This window comes from Tupaia chinensis, unplaced genomic scaffold, assembly GCF_000334495.1.
Source record: "Tupaia chinensis unplaced genomic scaffold, TupChi_1.0 Scaffold000093_1, whole genome shotgun sequence".
Lineage (NCBI taxonomy): Eukaryota > Metazoa > Chordata > Mammalia > Scandentia > Tupaiidae > Tupaia > Tupaia belangeri.
In genome coordinates this window covers 12,010,129-12,028,278 of record NW_006159555.1, presented here as the reverse complement: position 1 = coordinate 12,028,278, position 18,150 = coordinate 12,010,129, and the positions used below count along the sequence as shown (strand labels likewise).

General features: G+C 39.8%; 1 protein-coding gene and 1 pseudogene across 8 annotated transcripts in view; both read right to left on the bottom strand.

The window, feature by feature from the left end:
- The window catches only part of LOC102475727 (phospholipid-transporting ATPase FetA), a 156,083-nt gene that overhangs the window by 25,792 nt on the left and 112,141 nt on the right, over positions 1–18,150 (bottom strand). For 7 of the 8 annotated variants that reach the window (XM_006143188.2, XM_006143185.2, XM_006143187.2 and 4 more), the window contains 4 exons: positions 16,182–16,340; positions 10,956–11,044; positions 2,973–3,169; positions 203–411 (listed from right to left, as the gene is read on the bottom strand). In XM_006143188.2, the coding sequence (XP_006143250.1) occupies positions 203–411; positions 2,973–3,169; positions 10,956–11,044; positions 16,182–16,340 (654 nt within the window). Of the gene's footprint in view, positions 1–202; positions 412–1,303; positions 1,473–2,972; positions 3,170–10,955; positions 11,045–16,181; positions 16,341–18,150 lie in introns of those variants that run through there. The other variant, XM_027769833.1, reaches the window with a different exon arrangement.
- On the bottom strand, positions 14,392–14,628 carry LOC102493880 (signal transducer CD24 pseudogene; annotated as a pseudogene).

Sequence of the window (18,150 nt, the reverse complement as noted above, 5' to 3'; positions counted from 1 at the left end):
CGTTCCTTGCTGAATGAATAGAGAAGGTTGTGAGAATAGGAGATAAATATGAATTTCAGAGGCTTATAGATTTAGGGATAGATTATTCTTTTTTGAAAAAAATTTAAACTTATTTATTTTATATTCACTCACTGAACATTGAGATAGACTATTTTTGAAAAAAAACCTGCAAAGGAGAATTTCCCCAGGAAGATAGGCATACCATAGAGCGTCCCGTTGATAGAACATTTGTTGAAAATCATGATGTTCTGGGTCAGCGTCCCTGTTTTGTCAGAGAACACATATTTGACCTGGCCAAGTTCCTCATTAAGGGTGGTGGTGCGAGCCTGTGCTGGTGTATTTTTTGGCGCATAAAACATCTTCTGATCCCAGTTAATATAGAAACTATTGCCCAATCTTATTATTTCAACACTAAGGAGAAAGCATGAAATGAAGGGTCTTGGGTTAGAATAGGGCAAGCAAATACATCATTCTTGTTTCCTTTTTACCAGTCCAATTGTAGGTCAAGACCAATATCTAAAAATCAGAATATCTTCCTTGGGAACCTATCCTCCTGAAGGGCTTTTCCCATCAGCCAACCCAAGTAACTCTGACTTCAACCATTATCCCTCAAGGCATTTGGAGCCAGATGTACCTGATTAACTTCTCTGAGTCATACCCTCCTTTCACTTTTTCTTCTTCCAAAATATGTCCAGGAAAAGTCACTATTTTCTAACCTCTATTGCAAGTTCTAATGGACTCTTAACTTTTAAAAGGTTATGCTGGCCTAAGTAGAGGATTATTGCTATTGTCATGGGGATAAAAAGAAACTCTACTCAGAGTTTCTTTGATTCAAAAGAAAGGAAGAAACTGTGAAAATATGAAATCATTTATAGGCTGACCCTAGATAAATTTCCAAGAGTCAGGTTGTCTGTAATTGGCCTCCTCCCCACAACTGTCTTCTCTCCTTTTCCCCTGTTGCCTTTGTCACACTCTTCCTCTGCTCCAAATAACATGCATTAATGCATTATAGATTCTTTATGGCTATTGTTACTATTAGTTATTACTAATAGTTATTACTATTTTTTTTAAACAGAGTCTTGCCATGCTGTGATTTTACTGCCTCAGCCTTCTGAGTAGGTGGGACTACAGGGATGCACCACAGCTATTTTTTAAGGGTGGGCTGGGAATCAAGCCTGGGCCTCCATGTAACTCCAGCCTTCTAAAAAGCAGTGTCAACCTGTGTGCACTACTGAAGGTGGGCCATTGAGCATTTTCATTTTGAAACAGCAACAACTTTTATCTCCAGTCATACTTATGTGTGTTAGGCTGCTTTATTAGTAGCTTTCCTGAGAAGCTGCGTTGAGAGCATATTTCTATCTTTGAGGTGAAGGAAGAGGTGCTCAGGTCCTCATCACTGACTCTTTACTGATAATCCTCATGCCTGCGGTCTTGACTCCTACCACCTTTCACCATACCTGTCATGGCAGTTTCTGTAAACCCAAACATTTAATCACATTACTTCTTTCCTTAGGAAAATCTTTGTTGGATATTTACTGCTTTTAGGATATAATTTACTCTTTGGCCTGGAATTTAAGGCTCTTCTGGATCTGACTCTAAATTACCATTCAACACTTTAGTTACTCACTGTTCTATGAACAGACCAACATTTTAAAAACCTGCAAACCTCTGGACATGATGAGCTTTTTGCTTACCAAATTCTTGCCCTATATTTTGTTGGTGAATCCTACTCTTTCTTAAAGTGTCGGTTTGATATTACCATTTCTGTAAACCTTCCAAAGTTTGCCCAGGGAGAATTATTCCATTCCTTCTCAAGGTTTCTATAGTACTCATATGTATTTCTCCCTCATTCTTCCATTTTTTTCTTTTCTTCTTTTTTTTTTTTTTTGCCTGAGGGTTGAGTACTCACCAGACAGAGTCAGAGGAAAAGTGAGAAAGCATCCTCCATGGAGGAATGGTTGTGCTCCAATCCCTTCTCCATTTCTCCCTCCTTTTGGGATTTTGGGCATGCATGCAAATGCGCCTGGCATATTTCTCAAGTGACTGGGTCCAAGACTCAAACCACACAGCCAGCCACATGGGATCCAGCTGTCTTAACCATCACACCATGGGCTAGCCACCTATGTATTTCTATTATTATCACTTTCCATACTGTGCCATAACTCTTTATTTAAGTATTTGTTTCCATAGCTACATTGTCATATCTCTAGGGGAAGATCTGTCTTATTATTCATGTTTTTATCCTATAAAGCTTCCATTGGTAGGTAGCTAATTTAGTTATATATGGTGTTTTGGGGATTAGGATTCCATAGTTTAGGGGCTAGAAAACCTGGAAAGAAAGAAACTGAAATGTATGTGGGTGGGTGGATGTGTGAGGGAATGCAAAACCTAGAAAAGGTAGGTCACGGCATGGTAAAAACTTATTTCACTTATTTAAAACTTTTGTCCAAAATGCTAATGAAACAGAGGAGGAAACATTTTTTTCTCTTGTTTCCCCCAACTTTTAGGAGTTTAACTTAGGTTACAATTACACTGAGCTACCATTTGCCACATTGTTCCAGTCAGAAAATGGGTTCTGTACAGTGAATGTGTGGAACCTATCTCTTCGGTGAACTGGAAGTAGCCTGGCCTGTGCTTTAGCATCATCATATTTATGTGTGTGTGTTTTAATTTATTTTTAAATGTGTTTGTATGTCTTACTTGATATATAAATCATTTGAGGGCAGGAATAATTTTCTTTTTATATAAACCATATAGTATCTAGCATGGTATTCTAGACATGGAAGGCATTTATGCAATCGCTAGATATTTCTCAGAGCATTTTTTTGAACTAGGCACCATGGAAAGTAAAGGGTCAAAAAAACATACCGTGAATGTGTATGCTTTCTAAAACTCCACATTCTACTTGGGGGCTCACGCAGGAAGTTTGAAGTTATCTCTTCCCTTGAACCCAAAGTGATCAAAATGCCTACCTGACATAGAGGGAAATGGGCACCATGGTGTTGAGAATAATGATATAGGACCAGAATATGAGGAAGGAAGAGACAGCAGATGAAGAGATATATTTTTCCCTTGGCATAAAAATCTGGAAGTGGTAGCCTTTCTTGTTCTCCCAAATGCCATGCCCAGTTGCTAGGACAAAACACATGATGACTAAAAACAGGAAAATCTATAAAAACAAAACAAAACAAGAATTAAATGAACATTTTATCCAAGGTATTCACTGCTTTAGTTCTACCCTCTAGAGCTTTATTTCAACAAAGCATCCCTTTCTCCTGGGAGAGCAGGGAGACCATCTAGTCTAAAGGCTCTAGGCAGAAGTACACAAACAGAAAAGAAAGTTCAGAGATTCTTTGGCTTTTGAATGTAGATAACAGTACTAAAATGTATTAAGCACTAATTAAGTGCTAGGAACTGTCCTAAGTATTTTACATTTATTACTTAATTAATATTTATAACAATCCTCTTTTAATAATAGATGAAGAACTTGATATTACGAGTAGGAAAGTATTTTGATTGAAGTCACTTAGTTACTGAGGAGAAAAAACAGGTTTTGATCTAGGTACAGAACCCAAGCTCTTAATCACTCCATTATTGAAGTGAGGTGTTGCTTTAATGAAAGTTTAAAATGTGTGGCATTGACATGGTAGTTGAGGGGTAGGTGGTAAGAAAACTGATACGAAAGCCTGGGAGGATGGCAGTCACGTTAACAGTGAAGCATTTGATAAAATTGGGGGGTAGACTAGGTGCCTACTGAAATCGCTGCTTGAAGTAAAGTGCTTCATATATGAGAATATGGGACCAGCAGTTAGCGTAATGGCTATGTCGCTGGACTCCCAATGTAGTCGACCGTGGTTCGAGTCCTGGACCTGGTGGCTTAAACTCACGCCGGGCGTGTGTGCGTGCGTGCCCAAGATCCCGAGAGGAGAATGGAGGAGAAGGGATTGCAGTATGGCCATCCCCCCGGGGGGTGATTTCTCGCTTTCTGTCTCTCTGTCTCTCTCTTTCTGCTGAGCGCACACGTCCTATAGCAAAAATTAATAAAAAATAAAGTATCAGAATATTAGTATGTGTGGTCTACTGTTGGCTGCCTCTGACACAAAGAGTTAAATCAGGGAAATACTTGACTAATATGTAAGAAGAAGTGAAAAGGGACAGAAAGCAGAAAAATATGAGGCAGCAAAAGACTATGACTTCTCTATGCCAAACAGGTAGAGAGATATGATTGAGACTTTAAGCAAACAAAGCCCCCAATTTTTTGACTGAATCAGTCATAAGGCAAAATTAAGATTAAAAGTGATATCTTATCACTCATGACTGTTATTCCAGATAGACTCAACTTTCTAGCCATTAAATTGAGAGAAGGCATGGAGGAGCAAGGAAGCAAAGCAACAGAACATCACGGAAAGAATTAGGGAAGTTAGTGGCATAGGGAATTAGTTGAAAGCAAATAGATGAGAAGCCTGGTAGATTTTAGAGGAATGGTATTAAAGTAACCATGAGCTTGGTCTAAAGACACCTGCGAGTATTTGGGAAGTCTTAAAACAACACCCGGCAGGATGAAGGTTATGAAAATTGCAGTCCCCAAAGAGATCACAGTCCCCAACATACACTCAGGACAGATAAAGAATGGGGAAAAAATTCCTAGGGGTGAAGGAGTCACTGAGAACAATGAATAAAGGAGCTCCTCCCACATCTCAAGAAAACGGTGGAATTTTTGAGGAGATGATGAGGGCATTCCATGTACAAATATGAGAGAGGAAAAGTGAAATGGACAGCTGATTATTGGAAGGGTGGATTGTGGCAGAGGCAATGTATGTACTCATCAAATTCTGTTTTCTTCAATGTCTGAGCACGTAACCAGAATACATTTCCCAAGTTCCCTTGCAATGAGACGATATTACATAACTGTGCTCTGGTCAATACAGTGTTGGTGAAAGCAATTAAGCCACTTACAGGCTTAGACCTAAAAAAATATCAAGTGTGAATCCTCCTGTTCTCACTTCTCCTTCATTTGTTGGCTGGGTACAGAGAACCAAGTAGGAGAATCTGAAACTCAAGGGGTTGGTGGGGCCATTAGCTATCAACCTATAATGGTCAAATTATTCTTTTGTTTATATTTTAAGTGTATTAGAGGGAAACCAGTAGCTTAGAAACAAAGCTGAGGATGAACAAATAGAAAGACCCTAAAATAGCTTATAGTTTAGAAGAGAAAAGACCTTTCAAAAGAATTCTTATAACTACTCTCAGAGAAAAGGAGCAATTGCAAATATAAAATAAAAATAAGTTTTTTGTTTGCTTGTTTGTTTGTTTGTTTTTAAAGGAAAGAAGAGGGACCAGCAGGTGGCATAGTGGTTAGGATGCTAAACTCCCACATGGCTAATGGCAGTATGACGTCTATACCCGGTGGCTTGAAAAATCATGCTGGCATGTGTGCACACATGCCCAAAATCCCAGGAGGAGAATGGAGGAGCAGGGATGGCAATGTGGTCTGGGTGGGTGGCTGATTTCTCATTTCCCCTCTCACCGTCTCTCTCTGTCGAGTGCATGTGCCCTATGGAAAAAACCTAAGGGGGAAAAAAGAAAAGAAGAAAAATATCTAACAATAACAGAAATGAATTTTGAAAAGTAAAAATGGGATTGTTAATATTAAAAAGTCAATAAAAGAGCTGAAATAAAACTGTCAAAAATTGTCCTAGACACAAAACAAAAAGATAGATTGAAAATATGAAAGAAATACTTTTCTAAGAAAATTATTGCTAGAGGGTATGTGTGCTTACTAAAGACAGACAAGGAGAAGAAGAAAGCACCCCCCTCACTGGCGCTTGGTCGTGACACAATTCCTTTTCCTCCATTTCTCCATCCTGTTGGGACTTTGGGTATGCATGCACATACACCTGGCATGTTGAGAAATACTTTAATACTTTTTTTTTTTTTTTTTGGAGAGGTTTTTTCGCTATAGGGTGCATGTGCTCGCCAGACAGACAGAGAGAGACAGAGAGACAGAAAGCGAGAAATCACCCCCCAGGGGGGATGGTCACGCCGCAATCCCTTCTCCTCCATTCTCCTCTCGGGATCTTGGGCACGCACGCACATGCGCCCAACTCACATGCGTGACTTTTAAGCCACCAGGTCAGGGATGCGAACCATGGTCGACTACATGGGAGTCCAGTGACATAGCCATTACGCTAACTGCTGGTCCTCGAGAAATACGTTTTTTTTTAAGAGAGGTTTTTTGCCTTAGAATGCATGTGCTTGATGGAGCCAGAGCCAGAGACATTGAGAGACAAAGTGAGAAATCACCCCCCATGTTGTAATCCCTTCTCCATTCTCCTCCTGGGATCTTGGGCAAGCATACACAGATGCCTGCAGTGATTTTCAAGCCACCAGGTAGGTAGGTGAATCGCGGTAGGCCATGTGGGAATTCAGCAACACAATTGCTATGCCATCTGCTGGCCCAAGAAATACATTTTTTTTTCTTTTTTTTTTGGAGAGGTTTTTGCTATATCGTGCATGTGATTTTTTTAAACTTAAATAAAATTTAAAACTGCAGATTTAGCAACCAGTTTGTTTATGAATTTAAACAATATATAATTTAATTTAATTTAATTTATTTATTTTAATTTGACCAGGGACAGAGCAAGAGTGGGAGAAAGTGTGAGTGTAAGCCACTAGGTCAGGGACTTGAACTGCAGTCGACTACATGGGAGCCCAGTGACATAGCCATTACGCTAACTGCTGGTCCCTAAATACTTTTTTTTAAATGGAGGACCAGATGAGGAATGTTTCAGTTTCAAGAAGTTCCTTAGAATTTTTCATATGGATAAGCATAAGATACCCGAAACAAATGAAAATTAAGTTGGCATCAGATTTTTTACTAGCATCACTGGGTTTTATAAATCAGTAGTGCCACACCTTCAAAGTTGCTAATGAAAATTATTTTGATCTGTAACTCTATACTCATGCAAGCTACAAATCAGCTAAGAGAGCAAACTTGTTCCTACCCTGGGACCTTTACTCTTGGCAGCAATATCTCCTCCTTAGTATATGCCCGCTTCTTTTTCATCATTCAGTGCTACCTTTTAGAGAAATCTTCTCTGCTACACTATCTAATGTGGCTACCCGCCCCCCCCCTTCATTCTATTATCCTTTTTTATTTTTCTCAGAGTACTCATCAGTAGTTAAATGTTATTTTTTTCATTTGTCAACTTGTCTGTTGTTTACCCGTCTCCCTAAAGACTTTGTCTTTTTTTTTTTTTTTTAAACCACTATACCTCTAGTCCCTGAAACTAGGCCTGATACATAACAGGAGCTTCATTATTATTTGTTGAGTAAGTGAAAAAAAAAAAAAAAGAAATCTAAGCTGCCAAATTATGAGCCTCTGTGGTAGAAATTATGTCATATTTATCTCTATATGCTAGTGAGTACCTTGCACAAAGTCATGGCCAAGAAATAGCTATTGAATGATTTTTAAGTGAAAAAGTATTATGGAATTAGCTAGAATTAGCTAGTCTTTATTAGCTCAGCAGTTTTTGTTTGTGTGGTATTTGTGCCAAGACATTATCAATGCATGTTGATTGATGTTCATTCTTAAAGTTAAGAAGCAGCAGAAATACATCCTGACTTAAACGTTTCATTTTCTCCCCACTTTTTGGAATGTCTGTTAGGGGAAAATCTGGCAGACACAGGGAGCATTTTTAGCAAAACTACTTCCTGAGGAGCCCACAATTGAGCTGGGAGTGTGATTCTCTCCTTCTCTCCTGCAGTGACCAGAACTGCCAGTGACAATGCTTTCTGAACCCTGATCTCTTAAATAGGAATGTAATTGTGTGGCAAAGAAGAGTACTTGAGGGTCCAGCAGGTGACGTAGTGGTTAAGGTACATAGCAGATCAGAGTTCAAGTCCCAGACCTGGCAGCTTGAAAATTACAGCAGGCACGTGTGTGTGCATGCCCAAAATCTCAGGAGAAGGGAGAAGAAGGGACTGCAGTGTGGTCATCCCTCCTGGGGGATGGTTTCTTACTTTCCCTCTCAGTGTTTCTCTCTGTCTTTCTGGTAAGCAAACGTGGCCTATGGCAAAAACCTTAAAAAAAAAAAAAAGAGTGCTTGAAACTGGAACAATACCAGAAATCCAGGCAGTCTGTCTATGGTAAGGCACAATATAAAGTACAGATGAGAGGGGCCAAAGGTTCAAGAAGTCCTTTCTTTTAATGGACTGCATGTGAGGCCATAGGGCTCCATTATGAGGGAAGTAACCTTAGTTCTACATCAGTTTTGACAAAAATGACAAAATTGAGTATTAATTTCAGCCTTTACTGGAGTCACTCTTTACTAAATAGAAAGTCTCTGATCCTTGTATATGACTTTTTAAAAAATTTTCCCTGGAAGCACTTAGGATCTTCTTTTCAATTTTATAATTTCTTCATTTTTAACATGGCCAATCTGCCATGTTAAATAAGATGTCTCATCTGTTTTAATTCTGTCTCCCTGGAAGAGAGCAAATATAGCAGAAAGAGTATTGACTCTGAAAACTTAGGTCCAGAAGGCTGGACTGGATTATTGAATTAAGCGATGTATGTACACGACATGGCACATAATGAGGTGGGTGGCTCCCCCTCCCCAAGTAGGCTGGAGTCAGGACCTGCACACCTTTATAGGTCTCATAGCATCTTTTACACGCTGGGCTTATCATGAAATAGATTCTCAATAAATATGACTTGATGAGTTGTAGGCCTGTTTTTGCCATTATTTTTCTCTGGGATTTTATGATATGCATCATCACTGTACTTTACATTTTTGTCAAATGAGGAAAGTACTTCTTGACTTGCTTATTTCTCATGGATATAGTGAGGCTGTAATTAATGACATGAAAATATACTAAAAAGTTAAAATCCCTCGACAGATGTCAAGTGTTATCCCTGTCCTTCAGAAGGTATAAAATAGTTGAGCCTTCCTGGACAGATGGGAGACATACTGTTTTGAAAACAAGCCTAGGCGGGACCAGCAGTTAGCGTAATAGCTATGTCGCTGGACTCCCACGTAGTCAACCACAGTTCGCGTCTCGGACCCGGTGGCTTAAACTCACGTGGTGTACATGCGTGCCCAAGATCCCAAGAGGAGAATGGAGGAGAAGGGATTGTGGCGTGGCCATCCTCCCTGGGGGGTGATTTCTCGCTTTCTGTTTCTCTGTCTCTCTCTGTCTGTCTGGCGAGTGCACGCGCCCAATGGCAAAAATCTCTCCAGGAAAAAAAAAAAAAGCCTAGGCTAAATAACCCAGAATACTGCCTAGTGATATATATTTCTTATATTGTCAAAAGCATATCTGCTTATGCCACTTCCTGGATTGTTGACTGTGATGGCCTTCCTCATAAGAAATCAGGAAATTGAATTTTGTTCAATCGCTGAAAGTTATGTATTTAACTATAGAAAGAGAAAAATATAATAGTAGATGCTAGTTTCTAGTCTCAAAGCTGAATGAACCTTCCTAATTTTCTAAAACCTCATTTACTAAATCCAAATAATTTTTTACAAGATGTGGTTTCCCATAGAAACTAAAGGACAAAAGACAGTTTATAATTCAGATATCATTGAGAAATATGTAGAGAGAAAAGGCATTTTTGAATTTTCTAATAAACAGAATAAAGTTAAAAAATGAAAAGTAGTGAAGTTACCTGCAATCATCACTAGAACTGCTCGGTTATGAAAATAAGTGAAGTGAAGAAATTACTCTGTCTATTCCCAAGAAGAATAAAGGCAACCCGTGCCAGCTAGCATGGAAATAATGTGTCTTCAGTGTAGACTATTATTATGAAAACTGGTTAGTATATATTACGGTGCTTTTCAAATTTCTTGTCTTAGTAGAAGAAACCTCTATTTTTCCAACTAAAATAATAAAATAGATAATGTGAAGCTGCTCGTTTTTGAAGCAGGAACTTCATATTGAGAACAAATCCCATTCGATTTCCCTCTTCCCACTGCAGCAAGCCTTAAGGCTTTGTAAGGAAACAGAATTTTTAAATTTTCAGTTTAGATGAGGTGTTCTATTAATCTAAGTTTTAAAAAAAAAACATTAAGGGAACCAGCAGTTAGCATAATGGCTATGTCGCTGGACTCCCACGTAGTCGACCGCGGTTCGCGTCCTGGACCCGGTAGCTTAAAACTCACGCTGGGCGCGTGTGCGTGCGTGCCCAAGATCCCGAGAGGAGAATGGAGGAGAAGAGATTGCGGCATGGCCATCACCCCTGGGGGGTGATTTCTCGCTTTCTATCTCTCTGTCTCTCACTGTCTGTCTGGCGAGCGCACGTGCTCTATAGCGAAAACCTCTCAAAAAAAAAGAAAAAAGAAAAAACAGAAAAAAACAGAAAAAAAACATTAAGATGGTTGTGAATAAAACTGATTATGAGAAAATAAAAAGGAGTACTGGGTCAGACAGGAAGTGCAGGAGTAACACACTGCTCTAGGGGTGCTGGATCCATGCGGAAGACTGCAGCTCAGGTTTCCCAGCTGACTGCATTCACCAGGCTGGCACTGGCATGATCCTGGCTGGTTGGGAAGGCTGGGAGAGGGGACTGTGGCATGAGACCTTGTTGAGTATTGTCTTTCTCTCTCTCTCTCTCTCTCCCTCTCTGTCTCTCAATCTCACAAAAGGAAAAAATAAACTTAAAATGATGTCCTAATTCCTATAGTAGAATCCTTGATCCTTTCTGGTAGCACCAATCAAAGCATAATATCTTCTTAAATTATGGCCACTGTCAATATCAGAGGTATAAACTAGACTCCCCTGTGAGTCTAGAACTGGCTCTGTTCCTTTCGTCCTCAAACCTAAATCTGTGGGGTCCTAACACTACGTGAGATTTTGAAACACTAAATTCCAAGTGGGAAATATAAGGTACCTCCATGGAGGAAAGGAAATATGTCTATTTGTAAAGAGAGAGAGAACAAAAACCTTGAACTTACCCAGAGCACAAGGACATTCATGAGGTGGTCTATCTGTGTCCGTTTAAAAGTGTACTTTCCACTGTTCTGCATTAGTTTGGTGTCTTGCCCTAAGCAAAACAGAGAGATATCAGATCTTAGAATCACTGAATATACTAAAAAACTTGGAATTTCCTTAAAACGTGTCTTTATGATCATTTAATCTAACCTTTTATTCAATTCCAGGGGATAAAGTCCTGGAAAAAGGCTCACAATTGTTGCCAATAAGTCAAAGAATGAAAATTTTCTAAGGTAGTCCCGACTACTCCTGTGGGTGCATCTCTGCTGAGTCTTGCAACACTTCAGACAGTCTTGACTTTAATGGGTGAGTTGAGCCAGAAAAGAAGTTACACGTTTCTCTCTTATCACCATCGGGTTTATTTAACTGAGAGAAGATATTTTCTGATGAAGAGAGCTCCACTTTAAGCACCCCACTGCTGGGTTGGGCTACATTTAAAGTTTCTTTCTTTCTTTCTTTTTTTTTTTACATTTAAAGTTTCTAACTGGGACTGGCCTGAAAGAAAAGGCAATAGCAGTGATCTTTTTCTGAAGTAGAAGTGACAGAGCTGAGACTTCTCTGGGCTGAGAGAAAGAGACTCTGTTTCTTTACGAGAGAGTGAAAAGTAAATAGAAGGGCTTTCCCAGCCACTGGCACTAGAGCTGGAAACTACTATTCACAGATGGCTGCAGAGAATAAGAGGTTTAGGGGACCAGCAGTTAGCGTAATGGCTATGTCGCTGGACTCCCATGTAGTTGACCGCAGTTCGAGTCCTGGACCTGGTGGCTTAAACTCATGCCGGGTGCGTGTGTGTGTGTGCCCAAGTTCCCGAGAGGACAATGGAGGAGAAGGGACTGCGGCGTGTCTATCCCCCCGGGGGGTGATTTCTCACTTTCTGTCTCTATGTCTCTCTCTGTCTGTCTGGCGAGCACACACGCCCTATAGCAAAAACCTCTCAAAAAAAAAAAGAGGTTTAGAAGAAACTCTGATGATTTATCTGGCCTTTGCCATCTGACTTATTTTACTTTATTTTATTTTGCTCTTTTGGCTGTTCATTTCTCTTGACTTAGTTTGTGTTCAATGCAAATAAATTCCATAACGTAAGAAGTTACTAAGAATCAAAGCATAAGTACATGAACACAATATACAATCCAAAATAGGTGTATATTTGCATTCAGGTATGAAGCAAAGGGGAGTGTTCATTCACACACACAGTAGCTTCAGATCTGTTCAGTCTGGTTCTTCTCATGTACGTTTCTTTTTTTTTTTTTTCTTTTTTGGAGAGGTTTTCGCTATAGGGTGTGTGCGCTTGCCAGCCAGACAGAGAGAGACATAGAGACAGAAAGCGAGAAATCAACCCCCAGGGGGAATAGTCATGCCGCAATCCCTTCTCCTCCATTCTCCTCTCGGGATCTTGGGCATGCACGCACATGCACCCGGCGTGAGTTTTAAGCCACCGGGTCTGGGTTAAGCCACCGGGTCTGGGTTAAGCCACCGGGTCTGGGACGCGAACCGCGGTTGACTACATGGGAGTCCAGTGACATAGCCATTACGCTAACTGCTGATTCCCACTCATGTACGTTTCTAAAGGTAAGGGGAAATGACTTTGTGGCCATATTAGATACTGGAACAGAACCTAAGCATCCGTGTGTGACCATGTGAACAAAATGCTTCAGGGGTGTGTATTTTTAAAAAGGTTTCTGTGTCGAGGCTTTCGGAAGAAGATTTTCAGAATCAAGCTCACTTGAGGTCCTCACTATCTAAAAATATTGACTGATAACAGAAAGTGTTCCAAATGTGGCTATTCTGATCCATAAGTTAAAAAAAAGTATTTACAGAAAGAGTATAAAAGTTTCTGTGAATTTATGAGTTAGCTTGCATTCTTCACTTCCCAAACACCTGATTTACAGTTTTGGCTCCTTCACACATTCACCTTTTTAATGTCAAGATTTGTAATTCTACCTTCAAAACAGATAATTTTTTAATGTAAAATGTACAGAAATTCAACATATGCAGAAATAAAAAGCAGCATTTTTAAATTAGTTGAGGTCAATGCAATTCTACTCTTGAAAGAGTTTAACTAAAGAAATAGTTTAAATAAATGAACCTGGTGCTCTTGTCCAATAAAAACAGGTGATAGAAAATGTCTACCATTTTATTTGATAAGGTTAAGCAATATTCATCCAATATGCTTGGGTTTGGGGGTGGATTTCAATCCATCATTGCCCTAGCACATCTCAATTACTACCTAAAAGATCAAATGCAATGTCCAACCCAAAGCCTCAGAGGAAAAGAGTTCAGTTCCCCAGAAAACAGTGATAGCTTTACAACGTGAAATTTTATCTAGAGTATATCGGCATTAAATTAGTACTGCTGAAACGATATGCTGAGGATTTATAGTTTTATTGTACATATGAATAGAATCATGGAAACTTTTTACATTACCTAATTGTTTTATGGCCTTATGGATTTAATGAACCAAACAAAAACTGAATCTCCATTCTACATCCATTCTTTATCTCTAGATAAGATAAAATCTATTCTTAATTTCAAGGTAGAGTTTTACATGTCCATATTTCTTAAGCCAAATTCAAGGAAACCATGTCTTAACTAATTTTTTTTTGATAGGTTTTTGCTATAGGGTGCATGCGCTCCCCAGACAGACAGAGAGAGACATAGAGACAGAAAGCGAGAAATCACCCCCCAGGGGGGATGGCCATGCCGCAATCCCTTCTCCTCCATTCTCCTCTCGGGATCTTGGGCACGCACACACACGTGCCCGGCCTGAGTTTTAAGCCACCGGGTCCGGGACATGAACCATGGTCAACTACATGGGAGTCCAGCGACATAGCCATTACACTAACTGCTGGTCCCTTTTAACTAATTTTGAGTGTTGTCTCTTCATCTGGTACATGAAACTCCAGCAGGTTTAATCTTGGCATTTATTATCTGCTCAAGTCCTTCACATGTTCTTCAACCAATCAGATTTTGGATTCATAACATTTTTTGTGTTGATAAAATAAGATGTGGAATTAGTAGATTCAATGAAGATCTTTTTATTTTATTTTTTTTTTAAATTTTCCTTGCTACACTGGACTTCTAGAAGCCATCTAGATTGATTTTAGAAGATGGGGAAGTGTAGATATTTCTTGGTCTGAGTCTCTATCTTTTTTGGGGGGGGGGGGCGGGGAGGATTTTGTGCTATAGGGCATGTGTGCTTGCCAGAAAGACAGAGAGACAGAAAGTGAGAAATCACCCCTCAGGGGGGATGTCCATTCTCCTCTCAGGATCTTGGACACGCATGCACACGCACCCGGTGTGAGTTCAGGCCACTGGGTCCAGGACTTGAACTGTGGTTGATTACATGAGAGTCCAGCGACATAGCCATTACGCCAACTGCTGGTCCCTGGCCTGAGTCTCTTAATGGTAGAGATGTAGAAGAGAAAGCGAGATCACAAGGAGACTGGCTATTGACTGCAGGGCACTGCCAAGGGCCTTAGTGGTGGCATTAGCTGGATTTGGGGCAGCTGAGGTATTCTGGGAGGAATTATTGGGAAGTGTTATGACGGTTGTTTGATTTGAATAAATTTGTGTGGGTAGGAGCCGTGTCAGCTGCAGCAGCCCCAACCCCAGCCTGGCTACCATCGCCCTGCCCATGTCTGCTCTGTTGGTGAGAGGTCGGTGAGAAGTGGATCTCCCAGGATACCGGGTGCTTGGAGAACCACTGGGTCCGCGGCAAGTGAGGTCACCATCTGAATGTTATTCTTACATTGCTCTAAAGAAAGAATTTCACTGGTGTTTTTACATAGGGAGGCTGGAATTTCCTTGATATGTGGACAGATACTGGGAATGCATGATATAAGCATTCCTTGATTCCATGGCATAACAATTCCTCTGAAGCATTTCTTAAAGGGTTTAAAGGCATGAGAAGCTTGGCCCAGAGCCTAGAAGTTACAGGGACAGTATCTTCCCAGGATCCTTAGCCACACTGATCCTACCCTAGGTTTCAAGAAGAAGGTGAAAATCATGGCTGACTTAGGGCATGATGTAAGAGAAACAGCAACTTGATTCTGCACTGAATACTCCATGATGCTCTTGGGAGGCATCAGTTCTCCTCTGCTTGGAGCTTCCCAAAGCTAAACACTACTGTGTAAGCCAATCAAAAGTCAGAGGGAAATAATAATTTGTGCTGGTTGGCAACCTCACTGCTACTGCTTCAGGGAAAAAGAAAAAGAAAAAAGAAAAAAAAACAGCAACAAAAAACTTAAGCTGAAAATGAGTTTTTTATGAGTGGCAATTGTGTCAGAAGCCACTGAAGTATATATAGTGAAGAAAGTAACTCTATTTTAAATGTTTGGAGTCTGGGAACTAGGTAGCCCAAAAGCTGCCATTATCAGTCAAGAACCAAAGGAAGTTCCACTAGGGCCTCCTTGGACTTTTAAGCTTCTTCCCACAGTATGGGGTCTCATTATTTTCCATAGAGGTAAGGAGTCAAGGACCCCCTCGTCTTGGAGTAGGTTTTCTGGAAGGGCAGCTCTGGGAATCTGACTTGAGTAGTTTCACTGTGGTAAATCTTTCTTGATGCTTCCTATTATGGTTGTTGTCATCAATACTCATTGTCACCATGGGCATTGGTAGCACAGAGGCTTCCTCCATTTTCCTAAATCACATCATAACCCACGAAAACCCCTCAGTAAGTACAGAGAATTGTGGCTGTAAATGACATTTTAGGAGGGGCTGCTGCTAGTCGTCCATATGTGCCTTTTGTCTGGCATGAACTCTTCACATTATATTTTATATCCTTCCCCCTTAATAAGCATCATAGCTATTCTCTCTTCATGGGAGTAATACACATATATATACTCCTATCACATGGTAATTCTCTTGTGCTTCCTCTCTATGTATGCTCTCTCCTGTATCCAGTTATGATGGGAAAGACTTGCGGATGTTCTGTGGTCTCAGAATAAAAGCCTTCCTATAAAAATGGCAGAGTTGACATGTTGAAAGATCATTACTTGGGAAAAGAAACTATTTTTTTTTCTTAGCAATAAGTATTCTCTAGATCTCCCACCTGTTTCTACCTCAAAATCACAGTGTTCGGATATATATCTGAGTGCCACATCTACATCCTGAAAACTAGGTACCTACAACTTGGCCATCTATGGGATCCAGCAGGCTGGGGAACGAACCGTGGCTCCAGAGAAACATACCAGTATAAATCACCAAGCCATAGCACCAATCTGTGTTCCTGATGATGCAGCCTCGGAGTAGTAGCTTGTCATGGTCCAGGGAGTAGCTTTTCCCCTTATAGAACAGTATTCCTGCAAATTTGTCCAACTTGTTATTGGGTGGCTCACACTTCACTTCTCCTGCAGAAAAATGAAAGAGTAAGTGTAATCTTAGGCTTTTCCTGATAGAAGGAGGGATAATCGAAAAGAGGAAAGAAAATCTCTCTTTCAAAATATATACATGTCTTTTTCCTATCCTTTCTCAGCTGCTGACAATTTCTAATCAGGTCCATTCAGAAAAGCAGACAAAGGATTCTGGGCATCAGAGAAGAAAAAAATCTGTATGTGACATGGATTATCCAGAGAGAGAAAAATCCACACGATAACTTACTACCATTTGGTATCGCCAAACATAAGAACTCTGAATCTGAAGAAATAAAAAAAAACTATTCAACTCAAAGAAAACTTAGTGTTTTTTTTTTCTAAGTGGAAATAACTGATTTTTTTCTGTTTAAGAAAGTAAAATATCTTTTGCAAATACTTAAGCAATACTAAAAGGATAAAGGAAAAAGTAATACCCATCATTTACAGAAAAGTTCTATTAACCTTTTGAAATATATCCTTCCAAGCTTTTTTCTGTTCATGGAATCATAAAATACATACGTTTCCCAAAACAGGTTTATGTTATATAAAATATACTGATATGGTCTGACTGTATCGCTCCAAAATTCATGTGTTAAATTTGGTGCGCCATTGTGAAGTTATTAAGAGATCGAGAACTTGGACCAGTTGCATGATGCGGTGGTAATGCACTGCCTGGGAGAAGCTGGATCCCATAGGTGATCCCGGTTCAAATCTCCAGCCTGCTCAGCCTGAAACACTGGGCATACACGTGAGGGCCCTAGATCCAGTGGGTTAGAGGATTAGAGGAGGGGACTGTGGTGAGACCAGACCCTGTGGACAATGTTCCTCTCTCTCTCTTACTTTCATCTGTGCATGCACCAACTCTAGCACGAGTAAAGAAAAAAAATTTTAAATAAGAGAGGGAGTGAATTTAATCTAACTATGCAATTAAGAGGCAGACCTTTTGAATGGTGATTAGGATTGGATAAGGTTACCAGGGTGGGGCTCTAGTGATTGAGTCCTGATAAATTTATTTATTTGTTTATTTAAATAATTATTTAATTTATTATTATTATTTTTTAATTTGACCAGAGAGAGACTGAGAAAGAGGGAAAATGAGAAAGTAAGACCCCAAGTCTAGGACTTGAACAACAGTTGGCCATGTGGGAGTCCAGCACCCCAACCACCATATCATCTGCTGGCCCACAGAGGAAATTTCTTTTTTCTAAAATTTACTTATTTTACATTCATTCATGGAACATTACCACAGCATACAGGATGCGATTTCCCATCCAGAATACACTGTATAGTGGCTTAATCATACATGTTATCATCAATAAATAATTTTCCATTTCTTGTTTAATATATATGTACATGTATTTTTATTCCCTATTTATTTTAATTTAATTTTATTAATTATCATAAACTTTTTTATATTACATTGAATCACATATATTTTTTACAGCATATTACATTTCTTATTCCAGCATGATTACCATGTATATCGGTCAAGACAAAGACATTACTATTCACATCATCAAATAGCTTTTCATCATTTTTTTCAGATTATTATTATTTATTATCATTATTATTATTATTTTGGAGAAGTTTTTGCTATAAGGCACGTGCGCTCGCCAGAAAGACAGAGCGAGACAGAGAGACAGAAAGCAAGAAATCATCCCCCGGGGGGCGGGGGGGATGGCCACACTGCAATCCCTTCTCCTCCATTCTCCTCTCAGGATCTTGGGCATGCACACACATGCATCCGGCGTTAGTTTAGGCCACCGAGTCCAGAACTCGAACCATGGTTGACTACATGGGAGTCCAG